The sequence below is a fragment of the Zonotrichia albicollis genome, chromosome 3 (assembly GCF_047830755.1).
Source record: "Zonotrichia albicollis isolate bZonAlb1 chromosome 3, bZonAlb1.hap1, whole genome shotgun sequence".
In the NCBI taxonomy this organism is placed as follows: domain Eukaryota; kingdom Metazoa; phylum Chordata; class Aves; order Passeriformes; family Passerellidae; genus Zonotrichia; species Zonotrichia albicollis.
The window spans coordinates 15658798-15676696 of NC_133821.1; the positions used below are offsets into that span (position 1 = coordinate 15658798).

The window sequence follows — 17899 nt, forward strand, 5'->3', positions numbered from 1 at the left end:
GGACCATTTGCAGTGTTTTAAGAGGCAGGTTTTCAAAACTGTTAGTTCAGATACAGAGGAACAGGAATTAATTTTCTAGGTGTGTTTTTACATCTGCTTTTTGATTGAAGACTTTTAAAACATAAATTTAATCTTTCTACTTGGAACATATTCACAAGTTGGTTTCCATCATGTGTATTTTTTGCTGGAGATCTTAAATTTCACTCTCAAGTGGTCAGAAAGTGCTGACATTGAAACCCTTCAGGCTTTGAGAGCTTTCCAGAGGTAAATGTTGTTCCAGAGCCTCTCAGAATTACTGAGTCAAATTCCAGCTTTGTTTCTCATGAAGGCACTCCTTGTGGTGATTACTTAATCTTTTTGTATGAAAAGTTCCCCTTTTAGCTACTTATCTTGGGTGGTGTATTCTGCATGTTGGCATGGATGAGAACTTTCCTTTGCATGCTTGGTTGAAGGTGTGTTAGGGACTGTCAGGCAATGCTATGAAAAACCACACGGGAGAGCTCTTCAGCCACGTTGGGATGTTTTTATTCACCCAATTTCAATAGTTCATGTTTGCCTAAGTGACAGCTGCATTCAGGCTGAAAAAGGGGAAAAAAATTAGCATAATTTGGGGAGGAACACAGCTAGATTTTCCTGATGTTAGAAATTATTTATTTTGCTAATTATGGTATTTCAGTGTTTGAATTAAGAATGTTTTGCATTTTGGAAAGCAAAAAGTGAGCACATTGTCAAGACTGAGGGGCAGTGTTCATAAAGAAGCTTTCCTGAGGAGATTTTTAACAGATAGAAGTAGTAGATAGTTGTGGTGGGTAAAACTGAGTCTTTGTTCTAAAGATATGGAGAAAAGGAAGCAGTCAGTTTGTGTAGAGCTTTTCTTTGAAGTCATCTTATTAATACATTGAACTCATAAGTAATTTTAAAAAATATTAAAGCATAATATTGATTGGGTTTTTCCATTAAGGCAGGCACTGGGTGACTGCTACCAATTGCAAGGAGCTGCATTTAAGAGGATTTTTTTCAGTCATGTTGGATAAATGCTGTCATGCCACAGTGTATGGGAACAGAACTACAGTCAGTGCAAATGATCAGAAACTATCTATGAACTATCTGGAAAAAAATCAGTGTTCTGCCTGGCGCAGGTCAGGGCTCACAATTTCAGGTGTAAACTGCAAGTAACTCTTTAAATATCAGGTATCTGCTGAAACAGCAATAGCCAAAGGTCTCAGCTGATAAATGTCTTTGAGCAAGGAATTCTTCCATAGTGAACTAAGCACTGTAACATGTAAAAAGTTCTGTAAAAGATCCTAAACTGTGGTTTGCCCTCATAGCATTAGTGCACACTGTAGGTTCTCTGGTGGTTGAGAGGTGAATTCTATTTTCCAGCTGCTTTCACTATCAAGCTACTCAATATTTAATCTTCTATCTTACTCAGTGGATTGTGTGTTTAATTTTGGTGTGTTTCAGGAATAGTAATTAGCAATTTCTCTCTGGGAACTTATATTTAAACTGTGTGGACTTAAGTCTTTACAGCTGTGACAGTTGAGGTCTGTGATCCCCAGGGAAGAACAAGCTTCAAACCAACATTTTGATGTGTGCACCCTTTTCTGTGGAAATCACATTTTTGAGTGTTCTTCTTCAGTTAGCAAGTCAGAACAAAGTCCTGTCAGGTTGTGAAAGCCAACATGACAACCCAGTGTGAGGTTCATTCAGCTCTTACTGAACAAAACCAGCAGAATAGGATAATTCCCTATGGATAAACTCCTGTCTTGTAAGGGAAGATGCATGAAAGCTCAAGGTAGTGATTTTGTAAAACAAATGAAGAAATAAAGTCTTTTTTTCATTCTTTTCCACCTTTGTGGCAGTAAATCTGTCTGCACCCTCATGTACCAAATGCAGAAAAATGCAGTGCTGAATGAATTTCTCCTGTGTAGGAATTTTGAAAGGACACACTGAGTGTAGGCCAGGCTATTTTGTTCAGAGATGCCACATACAAGGACAATAAATAGGACCTAGCTTAGCCTACTTTATACTCTGCCCTTCCTTAAAATTAGCATACTGTGATGATTCTAAACCCCTTGAGATGAATTGTCAGGAATTTTATCCACAGCTTCTTTTTTGCTTGAGGATTTATAGATAAGGGAGGGAGAATGGTAGCCAAGGTGTAAAAAGTATTTAAGAACAGCAGAACATTGCTCCCTCTTGGGAGAACTGTCTTGGTATTCCTGCTGTGAACATCCAGGCTCTGTCTCTGCTCACAGCTCTGTAAGTCCCTGAGTCTGAATTACCCCTTGAATGAAAGAGGGGATCAGGAAAGAGAAGTGGAAAGGCAGGAAAACCCCCTTCTCTTGGAATCTGTGTTTAAAATGCAAGGTGATCTGGGTAAGCAAGTTTTTGATGTCTAAAAGAGAGTATTTCATAAGAAAACATGAAATATGACATTGTCCAAAACATTAGAACTTGCTCTCAATTATCATAAATAAAGATAAATCTTGGTGCTGTTACAGCGTTTGCTTTCAGTAGCTTTAGAAAGCAACTGATGGAATAATTGAGGTTGCAGAGGAGTTGGATAACATTGCTTGGGTCTGTCAAGTGTTGAAAATGCCCCAGGGTGATTGCTCAGCACAGTCAGCATCAGCATGCAGTCATTAGTTAGTGGGAGTGCTTCCTTGGGAGACAGAGCCTCTTTTGAATCAGCCTCAGTTACAAAAGGAAAGTGCTTGACATTTGAAGGCGTTCAGCTTTTCATGCCCATTATGAAGAAATCAGAAACCACTGACAGTGAAATCTGTCTGCTGCTTTGAAAGTTCTTGTTTTGAACTAATAACTCTTATGGTAATTAATATTTCCAGTGTGTGGAAAACATTCTTGGGTGTTGCTTTCTATTCTGTGTGGTATTTTGGGTCTGCTTGATTTTTTCCCATCCTCCCACTCCCAACATTTTTTGTTTTCCATTCTGTTACTGTACTGTATTTTTGTTATACAAATATCAGCAATTTTAATGGGGGAATCTCTTATGTATCCTGTAATAATGAGCAACCAGTAACTCCTGGATGTGTTTTTGTGCTGCAGACCAAAATCTACACCAACGGGACAGCCCAGTGCCAATGGAGTACAGTCAGAAGGTCTAGATTATGACAGATTGAAGCAGGTATGTGAATAATGCTTTAAAAAAGGTTGCTGTGGAAGTTGGATATAAGAACTTGCAGCTGCCTAATACCAGCTTTTAGCTGTTTTGTTAGTTGCAAAGTGTTAATGATTTAGTAATTACTGGGCTTTATTTTTGCCCAGATGTGTGTCAGTGTTGTTAGGAACTGTAGGTTGGAGGCTTAGACAGCCCTGCTTGTTTCTCACAAAATTCCTGCTTTTGCATTAGGAGCACTCACAGGATGGTGTTGGCATTATAAATGGAACTGGCAAATCAGTTTGCCTGGAAAACCTTTCCTTCTCTTCTCTGTTTCCAAACACCAAGCCCTTGGGGCAGCTCTAGCAGCACCACCATGTTTTTATATCAGATGTGAGCACCTGTGGTCACAAGTTTGGGGGTGGAAGAGCACCCAGGGATGCTGCATTTTGTGCAGCTCTCCAGTTCAAGAGCAGAGGAATCCTGTGGGAGTTGTGGAGTTGGAGGTGAAGGATCTCAAGGTGGTGTTTGGATCAAGTGGGGAGAGAGATTCTGGTGCAGGCTGCAGCTCAGTGGGTAATTCCAGAGCCACTTCTACTTTGGTAGCAACTTTTAGTTGCTTCTAGACCATGTCCCCACATAGTGCTTGGCTTTAGGTTGGTTTATGGATCAGTTTTGGTTGGTTCTGGATTGGGTCCTGGTTCAGCAGTTTTAGAGTGGCTTCTGGCCTGGGGGGTGATTCTGGAGGAGCTTGGAGGAAAGGATGGAAAAAACAAGCAGGGACAGTCCTTCACTCTGTCCACTCTGTTCACTCTGTTCTCTTCATTCCATACCATTCCACTGCGACTGGGACCTTGATACCTTGATTACTTTTTGGTTTTTTCCCTTGAAATACTTCCTTGGCTTGTGGTGTTTAGTGAGCTCCTTTCTTTGCATTCTACATCACATCTCACCTGTAGCAAAGCTCTCTCATTCTTATCCCTTCTCCTCTCATAAATCCTACAGGAATCAATTTGTGGCACTTCTAGGGACTGTTTTTTCTGTGTTGTAACTGCACTAATAATGTTCTAGGGATGCCTTAGGTTTTCAGGATTAACTGGAAGCTGAGGGGTGGGTTATGCTTCTCAGAAGGATTAATGGGAGGAATTGTAGTGGGATAATTCTGGATTTCTCTCCACAGAAATTTACAGTTTGCTAAAATGAATCTCTTTGCTAATCTGTTATTTATGCTTTGACACATTTTTAGGATATTTTAGATGAAATGAGGAAGGAGTTAACGAAATTAAAGGAAGAACTCATTGATGGTAAGTATTGCTCTGTTCACTGCTGCTGCACAGATTTAAGAGTAGCTGCAGGTGCTTTAAAATGTAAATGCAATGTATTGGTAGCCTGAGAGTGATTTATTGGGAAAAGTAGCTTTGTTCTTTGTCTGGTGGCAAAGCCCTGGTGCCAGACCTGTTCCAGTTGATGTGCTTCAGGGATTTCCCTCCTGGGGGTTTTGTTTTAGTAGAATATTGACATCAATGTGCCTTTTAAGAGTGGTTGAAGTGATGCTGTATTTGAGTGATTTGAAGTTATCTTTAATGTCATGTGGTGGTAGGTGGGTTATTTCTAAATAATCCAGAGCTGCTGAGGTATGTATTTCAAAACTAGAAATATTTAGAAGAGAATTTGAAAGAATTTTAATGAAAACTTCCAGCTTTCAGTTACCTCTTTGGTCTGTAACATATGATTCAAAGAAAAGAAGTCTCACAGTTTTAATTTCTATTTTAACACAAGCTATTTTCCTATGTAGTCTTCTGTACTTAAGGGAAATCATTGAGAAAACATAATCCTGAAGGTTCACCTGTCAGGATTTAAGCAAAACCCTGTATATTATTTACTACCTTGGTGGGCCTTTTGTTCTTTTTGGCTTTGTGGAATGTACCAAAACAAAGTGTGGGGAGGAAAAAAAGTCATATTAATCTAATAAAATATTGAATGTCATAACATATGTAGAAAGAACTGGCTGGGTTGGGACTAAGGAGAATGTAGTGCTTTTCTCTGTATTTTGTTTGTGCTGTGTTGTACCACGGCCTTTTAGACCAGTAGAGTGCAAACAGGCCCCCAAGGCTGCTCTTAAATTAAAAAAAATTAAAATAAATGAAAATTTCTTTGAAAATCCCAATGTTGGTGTTTCCCACAGGCTGACTGGTGGTGGGAACTAAAAATTAGGATTTCAACATAAATTTTACAGGAAGAAACAAGGCAGTGCCTGTTGCTAATGCCACTTGTCTGAAGCCACATGGGGCTGCCTTAGGTGCTGGTTCTTCACGTTGTGAGAGCAGGGTGAGCCTGCATTGAGGGGTCACTTGTTTGTCCAGCTTGCTGCCCTTAAGTAAAGAATTCTTTAATTGATTTGCTAACCCTGTCTCTGTCTCTCTGCAGCTATCAGGCAGGAACTCAGCAAGTCCAATACTGCATAGAAAGACTCGTACTAAGCCGATGTGACTCTTTAACTTGATATAAAACTGACTACGTTTTGTGAGCTGTTAGAAGAAAACGGAGACAGACAGACAGACACTTGGAAGGAGGGAGAAACAACCTATTCTGAAAAGCTTCAGACAACATCACTCTGGTGATAATGCTATTCCCCTCCTAGTTTGCAGCTTTTTTCTGACCTTTACAGCAGGGTGGAAAAGACTCTTAAAGTTACTGTAATGATTATGCAGAAATTCCTACATCTATCAGACAAGATCACAGTGCTTTGAAGTCTACTCATGTCAAGATAAAATTGCACATGTTTCAGAATTTGTTGTTGAGACAAAAAAAAAAACAAAACAACAACAGGGAAAAGCTTGGGAAGGCTTTTCAGAGAGGTTTTCTTTATTAATGAAGGAGTTAGCAAGTTATACTGTTGTACTTCAAATGTATCTCAGGTTTGTCTTCCTATCATATCTGATATTTCCATGAGTAATTTAAGAGATCAGATGTGTAGAAGTTCGGTTCACGAGACGAGGAGCAATTGGAGACATGTGCTTTGAAAGGGCAATATTTGTAAGTGAGGGTGATGACATATCAAGATTTTGGAATTTTATGATAGGAAGCCTCTCTAGTTAGCCTTCATGCAATTTTGTAGGAAAATTTAAAAAAAGAAAAAAAGCAAATACAGTCCAGAGTTTAAAGATGTAGATGCCTTCCTACATTGTTACGATGCTTTACCAAATCTAAGACTTCGACATAAAGCGAATCAGCAGTCAAATGTAAATCATTAGTATGTTGTAGATTTACAGTAGATTTTGGGGCTTTTTTTAGATTTATGCATGTGGACATTTTGTAATGTAACACAACACAGCCAGCTTTTTAATTAAAAGAAAAATTGCATGTCACAGAGTAGCCTTTTCATTTGTAAGGCTTAACTTATGCCCAGGAAGATGTGGGAAGAGGGAGGGGGAAGGTGACACATTTTTATTACTTTCTACACTTTTTCTTCATCTTACATGCATGTGTAATTATGAGGAAAACATGACTTTTATCAGTAACCATGTTAATGGAACCAGGTACTTGATCCTTTTGTATCTTTTTTCAGTTTTCTATTTGAAATTCAGTAATAACTTCCAGTAATGGTTCTGAAACTCCCAGGTGAACCAAACTCGTTTCTCGGTGAGAGAAAAAACATTGTAGGCATCTGAGTTGCTGAGGATGCCCCTGTGTAAGTGCATTGTCCTTCACCTTTTCACCATGACCCTCTGCTTCACTCTTTTCTGAGACTCCTTTTTGTTTGGTTGTTTAATGAAACAGAACAGCAGGAGTTACCTGAGAACCATCAGGTCACAGTAAATGGCCCCTTCTCCTCCTAATTTATCTGCCACCCTCCTTTCCAAAAAAACTCAAAGCCAACAATAAACCCCCACAGCTCCACACGAGGCAAACCCTGAAAAATAGCAATTAAATGCTACTGGTTTTGCTCAACAATTTGAGAGTCATTTTTAGGGGAGGTGAGGTGCTACCTCTCTTTCCCAGGGTTTTCAATCTTATGAGTGTAAATTTTATTTTTTTTTAAATTTTGTTTTTTAATGTGGTAAAGTTCAGTGGAATAGAAATTCTGCAAATTGGCTTTGTAGTGCTTTGAACAAAAAATACGGATCAAAGTCTTCCCTTTTCCTTGCACTGTCCATTTTTCCAAGCCCTGTTTGCTTTGGAATCTGTGCTGATCCAGAAGAAAAGTTTACTTACAACTTGTGGAGAGATTTGCTTACAAGTACAGGCAGCTCCATTCATGGCACAGATACTTTCAATAATAGAGTGTCTAGAGTGCTGAACCCCAAAGCAAAGCAGCACTCAACAGCTTCAGAAAGGCTTCACTAGGAAATCTTTTTCCCATTCAAACATTGCCTGATCCTTCAGGTTCAGATTCTAAGGGAAGATGACAGTGGAAATATTGCCTAACTCCATTTATTAATTTTTTTTTTTTTTAATAAAGAGGAGAAACAACATCACTTTTCTGCATGCATTTGTTGAAGGCATTATAAAGAAAAAATCCATAGTAAGCTTGTCAAGTACTGTTTTTCTCAAAAGAAGAGGAGGCATTTTCATCTTTGTTGATGTAGCTTTTTGTTTTACACAGACTTTTTGAGCAGTGAGGATGTTTACCCTTGTCAGAAATCACGTTTGATTCGTTTCTAGGAGGGTTCAGGAGTTACACAGTGGAATAGCATGGATGGCTATAAGTGGTCCAAAATTAAAGGCTGAACTTCTAGATTGTGCAAGGAACTGGCTTATGCACTAAACGTTTTGTGCCTTGGTCTACAATTAACATGATTTCTGTTTAAAAGAAAAAAGGAACAGATGTTGTCTTTTTGTGCTGCTTCTACATCCATACTTTCTGTAATCCCAACCTGCAGAACTGGTTCTTTCCAGGAAATTGGATTGAATTAAAGATTGCTGTAGACATTTCCTGACCTACTGACAGTTGCACCGTTTCCAGAGATTTCAGTATTGAAAATGAACTGCAGAAGCTACGATTGCTTTGCTTACCGGTGACTTAAGTCCTTTAAAAACCATATTGTGGTGGTTCTGTGCTTTTGTACATGGATGTCTTAAGCTGAGGGCAGTTTAAGGGATCCTTCCTAATGCCAGGAGGGCGTTGCTTTCCTCAACACTGTGATCTGACCTGTGATAAACCTGCACTAGAGACGAGTGGCTCCCGAGTCAACCGCAAACCAACTGAATGTAAAACCCTTAGTGCTGGTGCTGAAATCTCTTCAGACAGTCACAATGATTTCCAGTTCCTTGTTTTAAAGTTACCAAGTGTCAATCAAAGACTGAAGCTGTTCACTAATGAATGTTGACTTTTCATGCATTTAGGTTTACCTTCTTTTTAGTTTCTCAGTTCATTCTCTGCTATTTTTATCATATTGTGTCATTTTAAATTTCTTACATGCTAACGTTTTGTTTGAGCGAATGAAATAAAATTGCAATATATACACGTTGCCACCATTTATTTCTGGAACCTCATAGAAGACTCTCTGAGATTCACTGCTCAAAGTCCCCAAATTTTTAATGATTGTGATCATTCCTTACTCCTTGATTCCACCTCTCCTTTCTGTTTCTCCATCAGATCCAGTAGAGAACAGTGAAGATTTAACCTTATAAAGAATGTAACTGCAGGGACTGTGTACATCCATGAACGGTGACTGCTGTACATAAATTAAAATTAATTTCAAATGTATGATGTGATTTACATTCTCACATGGCATATACACACTTTGGTCTCTGTATCCATGGAGAACATGGAGGGAGAAGGAAAGACTGGGAGGGAAATAATTGCAGCCAGTCTGACTTTTTCTCTTGCTGCTTTTATGTTCATGACTTATTTTCAGTACTGGTAATAAAGCAGTGATCTACCATGGCAGATCATTAGAGGTTTCTGTGCACTAAGGACAGTTTCCTCAATTTATCTTACAGCAGCATCCTGAGCAGAGCTGTTCAAATGTCCCTAACTTGACATCCTGAGGGTGTACTTCACTGCTGCTGCTGTTTGGCAAACCTTGGTCCCAGTGCCAAGTTTGACACCAACCTTAGTGAGTTATAAAGGTTTGGGGTTTTAAAATAAAATTATCACTAGATTCTGAAATGGTGTGCTGTTCTTGGGGCAGTGCTTAGGCACCAGGTGTAAACATTTCTGATTTAAATGTCCTAACAGTGTTACCAACTCAGTCCATTGGTGTCAAGAGATGGATGGTAGCTACTTTCTGAAGTTGTGTATTCAAAGGTAGGGAGATGGTCTGTGGTTGATCACAGCGGGAATTGCCATGGGCTCTTCTCAAAATGTTCATTTTGGCTCGGTTCCAGTGCTGAATATTACTTGCCAATGTCTTTTACATCTAATCATACAAAGAAGGTGCAAAATCAAGATTCCCTCAGTTGTCAGGAGGTGACCAAGATGGGAAGCAAGAAGAATTTTCCCCAAACTGTTTTCTTACCAAAGACTTCACAATTCCTTTTGAAGCTGTAAAATTTTCTTGATTCTGTAGATTCTGTAGGCTGTTGCTGGGCAGGAGGTGATGGAGAGAAGGTACAAAGGGAAAAGCTGGTGATCTTGGAGGAACTGGGGCCACTTCAAAGTTCTTGAAGAATAGGCTAAAGATCACTTAAATTGTCTGAAAGGATGATTTTGGGAAATGAGGCTTCTTTTGCATGCTGTCTGTGAGCCTTAAGGGAGAGAGAAGTTGTGTGTGAAATCAGTGCTGTCACAACATCCATTGGCACACTCAGAAGAGCAGGTTTTGAAAACAGCCTCTTTGAGGGCCTACCAGGAGTTAGTATTTATTTGAACACTGGAAATGGTCACCTGAGACTGTTGAAATTGATACACAGGAGATGTATTCAAGTCAGTCTAAGTTTATAATCCTAATTAAAAACACGTACAATAGAAATGGATGTAATTTTCAAAGTTATGGCAGAGGAGGGGTGGTTCTGGATGTTGGGAAAGCTCAGGCAAACCCAGCAATCTGCAGGATACCTGGTGATCAGCATCCTCATTGCACAGGGCCTCCCGTGGATAGTTGGTTGTCACAGTGATGCTGAAAGTCAAGCAGCTTTGGAAATTGCCTCCCTTTTATAACTGGATCCCAGTTGAACTCTGTCATTATGTAACTGTGTTTTCTGACATTTACATTGTAGAAGTTGGTGTCCTGGATCTCAGTGAGGGTTATTCTCTGGTAAATGCTCAGAGGAGCGGATGTGGAGCAGCTGCTGCAGCTGGCTCTGTTGCTGCTCTGGCTGTGGCAGCTGCAAGCTCACATCTTCTCTGAGATGCTTCATTTTGCCATCGTTACTCAGTGGTGGGCACCACCTTCTCCTCCCTTCTCAGCCTGTTTTGGAGCTCTCACCTGTGTGACAATTCCACTTCTCTTTGTGACTGCAGGTCCCTCTCTGCCTCAGCTGCTCAAGCACAGTAGAGTTGGAAGGGATCTCCCATCATCAGCTGGTGTTTGCCCTCTTTAATGTAACTTTTTATCACCAAGTCCCCAGCTATTCCCTGAACAACAAAGCTGTCAGTGCTTATGTGCTGGGAGTGTGCTGAACTGCTTTTCCTAGCAGAGTCTCTGGGAATTGTCCTGCTGACGCAGGCAGAAGAAACAAAAATAGAGGTGAGGAAGTGGGTACAGGAGAAGAAAGTGTAGGGGAGTCTGGAAGTGTTCAGGCTCCCTGCAGGGAAGGGTGTTGCTGGAATGAATGGGGCTGGAAAACACAAACAGCTTTTAAACCTTCTCTGGATGCTGATGGAATCCATAAATTGAGATTGTTAGGCTTTCTGGGCAGTCTGAACCCTGCTTGTACATCACTCGAGGGCTAGGAAGTTTAAAAAAAATGTATCTCTGTGTTGAAGGTAAATTTTCTGCTTCTTGGCATTTTGTTCCCCAGTCCTGTTCTTGTGAAACCCCTTAGACCCCACATAGCTCAGTGAGCCCTGGGATGCTGCAGAACCAGCCCCAAAAGCCCTCCAGAGGAAAAGGGAGGTGCAGACACACTCATAACTCCCTCCTGACAGGATCCAGGGCTGTCTGTCACTGCCAGGAAACAGAATTTTCCATGGCTTTTAGGCTGAAATCTTTCTGCCAGTGCTCAAAGGTGAGCATCAAAAACGAGCTCAGTGATGAGAGAAGCCCTGCCTGGCTCTCAGTGCCACAGGGGAACTCTGCAGTGTTGGAAGCTGAGAGGGGTCCCAGGAGTCCAGTGCTGATGGAGTTGGCTCATCAAGGAGTTTGTGGGATAAGTGAAAAATCCTTGTGTTCAGTGTGGGTGAAGACTCACACAGAAATGCAGCCAGTGTTTGGATTCTCAGAGGTGAGAACCTTTTCTTAGCCTACTCTTACCTTCCTCCTTGTTATGGGAGTGAATGTCTCAGTCACAAAGCCAGTTCATGTGTTCCACCTCCTCAGAGTGACTTGAAGCAGGAGTTGGGCACTCAGAAAACTCAGATTGGCTGTTCTGTGCCTTCATGAAGTGAGGATGAGGAGGAGGAGGTGACCACCACACCCAGGAGCAGTGGGGAGCTCAGTCCTGTTGGGCCCTGGAAGTTCAGGGACATGGGAGGGGCAGTGCCTGATGGATTCTGTCCCCAGAGGGAAAGTGCAGTCAGCCCTGGGTGCAGCATCAGAGGAGAAAGGAAATCCACTGTTTGTCACCTTTTTTATTTTGTTTTCACCTTAAAGAGATGAGTCAGTGATACCCAGCAAAGCTGGAGACTGGGGGATCTCCCTAACCTGGCAGCTCAGGGGGTGCACGAGAGATTTTTGAAGGCAGCAATGCTGAGTGAGGCCTTAAAATTTGCTTTGGTTGTTCTGTTCCTTGAGGGGAAAGAAAATCCTCCCGATTTAAAGGATTTAAACACTCTTCTCAGGTAGTTTTGTGGAGCTGTGGTGGCAAATTTACCCCACATCTTCACAAGGTCACATGCCCACACAGATCCCAGAGTACATGGAAAGGGAACACACTGCATATCAGGGACAGCTTTCAAGTACTCTTTAAATTAATTTATTTTTTAAAAGGCAAATAAAAGCACTCTTTGAGGGCTTTTACAAAATGACTTGCAAGCTGAAAATGCAGTTGTGCAATGTATTGGTTGGCTTAGGGATGGAACTGGGGTACTGCAGCCTCAGGGAAAACAGGTAGAGAAGTCACAAGTCCCCAGCAGCGGTGGGCAATGAGAGGACTCCACAAGAGAGGGGGTTTGGCAGCCAAAAATGCAAATTCCTTCCTTGAAAATGAAGGAGTAGAGTTCCAAAGGGCTTCAAAGGTGGTGGCAGACTTTGCATGGTCAAAACAAGTGATGTTGATTGGAGCATCTGGGTTTTGTGTGTGAGGAAAAGTCAGAGGAGAATAAGAGAAGGGGAATGAGCACTTTAAAATTACTGCAATTTCTTGCTGCATTCCTTTTCATTTTTATGCCTTTATTTTTTCATTAGAGGGGAACTACATGATCAAAATCATGCCTTTGACATATCTGATTAGCACTAAGGGAGGTGAGTTCAGCTGTGGGGGCTGAGCCCTGCAGGCTCCAGCACAGCCTGGCCCTGGAGCCCTGAGCAGCACCAGGAAATCTTTGTCATTGTGCAATAATTGCATTTTGTGTGTCTGCTGAAGGGCAGCCTCATGGCCATGAAGTCATTGCTCTTCCTCAGTGTCAGCCTGCAACCTTTAGAGCAAATAAATCAATAAAAAGACCAAATTTACCTTCCATGTTACTCTAAAGGCAAAAGGGTTTGTGATTTGTTTACTGGACCCAAATCACGAAGGTTTCCCTGAATAACTCTCACCTATCAGGATGTAAAACATTGCACATGTTCAAGCCCTGAGTATTCTCAGCTTCTCTGAAGTCAAGATGAGTTTGGGTTTTTTTTAGTCTGAAATGTTCCCAGCCATCAGATGGAATTGTCTTGTAGTTACTACAATTCAGTATTTGTAGCAACTAGTAAATCTAGTAATTGCCCAGCATTTTTTATGCATCTATGAAAAATATTTTAAGCAATAAAGTATAATGTGAATTGCAGGAAATGGCACTTTTTTTTTTTTTCCTGCTGAATAGCTGGAATAGCTGAGGTTGAGATACTGGATAAATTAACAGCAATTGCTGACAAGTCAGGGCTCAATTTTGAGCAAGGAGTTGGAGGGCATCCCCAGCTAGTGCAGTTTGGAGCTGGCATTGCAGGGGGATGCAGCCACTGCAAGCCTTGGAATTTGGAGCTCTGCTGCTGAGTTTCAGTGGCACTAAATTTGCAACAGGTAAGGGAAACTCCTTTTTAGGGAGAGGTTCCTCACTAGAATCTCAGAAATAGCTACAGGTCTGATTTAAAGGGAATGAAAATAAAGATGTTTTCATTACAAAGTTTTCTCAGAGGGGATTTTTAATGTCATTTCCCAGGATAATGCTACCAGAGGAAAACTTCACTGAAGTGCTGCACAGTTGAATTACAGACTGAGATTCTGTATTGCAAACTGACTTAGAAACAGTCCTTTTGTGTTTTGTGAACTTCACAGAGATTTCATGTTCCAGTTAATTTCAGTTCTTCCTCTTGAAGATGCCCTTTGGAGCAGCTGAAAGCATCACTGAGCTGTTAATGGAACTGCTTCCTTCCCAATCTGGAAAACAATTTCCAAGGTGATTTTAGTCCTAAAACATCTTCAGAAGAGGCAGGGGTGACTGTTCAGACTGTTTATGGTCTTTTAAACCTTAAATTCATCTTGAAAGGTAGGCACATGGATATGGATCCATGTTTTTCCTCCAGGCTTCCTAAATCTTCTCCCTTGGCATCCCCTCACTTGCCTGTTGAGAAGGTTTTCGCAGCTCATGGCAGAGCTGAGTTGTGCCTCCCTTGTTTTCCTTGGGGTTTATTTCTCTCTCTAATAGTAGTAGTAGTACTATCAATTATTAACCTGCTCTTATCTCAGCCCATGAGTTCAGGGCTTTTTACATCTTTTTTCTTTCCTGATTCTCCTCCCCATCCCACTGGAGGAGCAATGAGCAAGCAGCTGTGTGGTGCTTGGTTGGCTGCTGAGGTTAAACCATGGCACTTGGCCTAGGTGATTTGGGTTACTGGCTGTCAGGAATTAGGTTTAGGCTCCAGGAGATCTGTTCCTGTCTGGGGGTTTGCTGGGGCTTTACAAGTAATCCTGTGTTGGTGGTGTGCTCATTGTCTTCCCACCACAACAGGACCTTCTTCAGCTGTTATCCAAAAACAGTGATGGCAAAATAAATAAATAAATGGCAATAAATGGCAGAACTGTCTGTCTGGAGCTATGGAGGAGAGGGGGCAGGTGATGTGGGCTGTGCTGCTTGGCACAATGCTCTTTGTTGCCATTGGACAAGCAGGAAAAATACCTGGCAAGCCACCCAAGTACTTCAGTACCCAGGGTACAACTTAAAAATAAAAACCTATGGAATTCCCTTCAGGAATGCTCAGGCTGGAGGGTTGTGCAGATGATTGTGTACTGAGAAGTGAATTATTGCTGGTAAATCCCTCTGCAAAGGGCAGAGTGGTTCCCTTCCAGATACAATGCCCAGTGTTGTGCTGTGTCATGGGAAAGGTGTAAAAGAGCTGGAGCTGAGGAAGAAGGAAAATAAGGTCAGTGGGAACTAAGGAATAAATTGTAATGTGTGTGTGATTACACCCTGCCAGCCTCAGGAAAAACACAATGGGCCCATTAGGAGAAAATATTCAGTGCATGGTCTCTGTTCTCAAACACCTGAGGTTCTGCTTAAAATGAAAAAATGATCAAAGATCTTTCCAAGGTCTCAGGATAAAACGGGATTGATGAACTGGCAATCTGTGTGGGACACAGAGACAAAAGGATCACTGACATGTTGGACCAAGACAGGAATAAGGAAAATGTCATTCTTTTTTTTTTTTTTTCTTACAAGAAATTATTAATATAACTGTAACTTCCCAGCCTCTCTGTCTTATGCTTTTCATAGGAAATAGCGGAAATGAGTGGAGTTTCCCTGCATGACCCATCCATAGCCACATTTCTGTTACATTTTTCCAAAGAAAATTCATCCATCTACTTTGTGTCCTTGGATGGATTTTCTCTGGAAAAATGTAACAGAAATGTGGCTATGGATGGGTCATGCAGGGAAACTCCACTCATTTCCGCTATTTCCTATGAAAAGCACACCATCAAAGCAGAATGTGGCAATAGAGAGATTTTGATTAGAGGATCTGATTCTTTTGGTCTCATTCGAAACTAAAACTTTGCTTGTGTGAGGACTCCAATTTAAAAGGAATTTTCCATACTCAGGTTAAATATTCCTAACAAACTACATGGGGGATATCACAAAAAACTTGTGGTATTTCCACTCCTTACATCAGTATCTGTTATTTTCTTAGTTTAACAAAGCAATTTAATTCTTGATAGGCTTTTCATCCATAAATCTGAACTCCTACTTAAGCCCATGATTAACAATTTGCACTTTTTTCAAGTGCAAAAAAGTTGCAGATGAGAGAACTCTGTCTGTGGACAGCCAGATGGACTTTGGGTGTTTAGTCTGCTTTGTCTGTGAACCAAAATTTATACTGAGCATGCACAGATACTGTGTCATGTTCCAAAAGATCTGTTAAAACAAAAAGTGGAGATGGTAGGCACCATTGGACAGCAATAGTTGCTGGGGGGAAAAGAAAAATTTGCTTCTGCTGCTTCAGTTCTGCCAAAAAGGCAGTTGGTGCATGTTGGTGATGGTTTTGCCCGAGTGTATTCATTCTTCTAAGGGATTTTATTAAATATTTCCTCTGTTTCTTTTGTTTTTCTCCAGTGACAGAGTGGCCCTTGAGCTCAGCTGTTGGTGTTACATTCAGGTAGAGTTTTCTGAAGGGCAAAAATAACAATCTTTCAAATAATCACTCAGTAAAAAAAAATAGGCATTTTACCTTCTAGCACAAACCTGAGAGTGACGCTTCTACATTTCTGAGGGGCTGACCCCAAAACACGCTGCTAAAATTTCAAGAGAAAAAGAAAGGAAAGGAAATGTTTCTGTGGTTTGAGTTATTTCCTGCCATGAGGCAACACCTTTGTGTGCCACAAACACACAGTTAACAAAAAAAGTTAGCAGAAAACTGTCTGGTGAGCTCCTGGCCCTGCGCATGTTTCCAGACTAGAGATGTGCAGAACATCCCATGGCCAGTGGGGTTTGAGGCTGGAAGGGCAAAAAGGCTCTGGGGGGTTGGTGAGGTGAGAGTTGTTGCTGACAGGAAATGTTATTTGTTAGGGGAATGTTGGTGCTGGGGGTGACACCCTGCTGCAGGACAGATGCCACCTTCACCTGCCCAAAAGTCTGCTCTGACCATGGAGAGATGGAGGAGAAACCAGGAGTGGGGCTGAGGGAGAGGGAACATCCTCTTTCCCTGTGGCTGGGAGAAAGCATCTTGGGAACAGGGAAAATCCTGAGCTGTGGATGCCAAGGGTCAGGCTGGGAGCCCTAAAGGAAACCTGCATCTCCAGGAGGGGCTGGCACCACCTTCCCCATCCTGGTCAGGTCTCCAACTCCAAACTGCCCAGCCTAGAAAGCTCTGGAGAGAAAGAGCATCTCCAGAGGATGGAGGCTTCCTCCCTCTCAGACTGTGGCTTGGAAATAGGGGACTTTATTTGCTCAAGAAGAGCCTTTGGGCTCTTCATGCCAAGGGATTTGTTCCAGTTCCCTGACTGCTGTGCTGCCGGGGGCTGGTTTTAATCATTTAACTTGAGATCAGGGAGATTAAGAAGGAAAAGAGGCTCGTTACACAAGGAGTTGGATGCACCTGTGGAGAAATTCCCTTCTGAAAAACCCAGGAACCTGGGGTAGAATCTTCTGCTGGGAGGTGAGTGAATCCCTCCTGTGTCCCTCTCCACCTCCTCCAGAAACTGGTAGGCTCACTCAGTTCAGAGGATGTCCAGAAACTGTGTGGATACCTGGTTGTTTAAGGATGCATCTTGCTCCTGTTCCCCTTTCTAAGGGGTTTTCTAAGTGGGTTTTCTAAGGGTTTTTTTCTAAGTTTTTTTTTCTAAGTGGGTTTTCTCACCTCCCTGTGCTCACCACCACTCCCCTCGGAAGCAGAGACCCCTTAATTACTGCTCTACAATTTGCAGGCCCACCGCCACATCCTCCAGCCTTTGTCAGAGCGCAGGACCCACCACTCCTGATCTCCCACCACAGCCTCTGCACCCAGTTTTATTTAAAAACAAAGCCAGGGAGCAGGGGGAGGCTGGGGTGTGGTGGTTCCTGCCTGGCTGCTGCCTGGATAAGTCCCAGGCCAGCACTGCCAAGCCCCACAGAGCATTTTGAGCCTTATCAAGGCTCCTCAGGCTGCTGAGCTGGCAGGAGTGCTGCAGCAGCTGGGCTGCTCCTTTCAGTGTCTGTCTGTCTGTGTGTCTGTCTCCAGAGAATGTAGGCCAAGGAAAGCAGATGGGTTCTCCCACCACCTCCTCAGGGACAGCCATGCATTGTCTGGACAGTTCACTGGCAGCAGTGCTGCTCTTCCCCGCTCTGGGCAGTGTCAGGGACTGAGAGCCTCTGCAGGAAAATGCCCCAGCAGAGGTGGAGCCTGGCCTTGCCCAGAGGAGGCTGCTGGTGCCTGCTGATTGCTGCATTTCCATGTCTGATCCTGGCCAGGCTCCTTGCATCAAGAACCAACAGTTCACAGAGAAACTTCAGCAAGAAGCTAACAAAAACCCCAAACCCTTTCCCAGCCCTTTCCTTATGGAAGGAGCTGAGAGACAGAGTGGGATTATTGGGATGTCCTGTGCAGGACCAGGAGCTGAACT

The 17899-nt window shown here is 42.2% G+C and overlaps 1 protein-coding gene across 13 annotated transcripts in view; it reads left to right on the top strand.

The window, feature by feature from the left end:
- The window catches only part of ENAH (ENAH actin regulator), a 90720-nt gene extending 83150 nt beyond the window's left edge, over positions 1-7570 (top strand). For all 13 annotated transcript variants that reach the window (XM_074536820.1, XM_005488486.4, XM_074536825.1 and 10 more), the window contains 3 exons: positions 3070-3148; positions 4368-4425; positions 5549-7570. In XM_074536820.1, the coding sequence (XP_074392921.1) occupies positions 3070-3148; positions 4368-4425; positions 5549-5586 (175 nt within the window). In that variant the 3' untranslated portion in view covers positions 5587-7570. The remainder of the gene's footprint in view (positions 1-3069; positions 3149-4367; positions 4426-5548) is intronic.
- The last annotated feature ends 10329 nt before the right edge of the window (positions 7571-17899 follow it).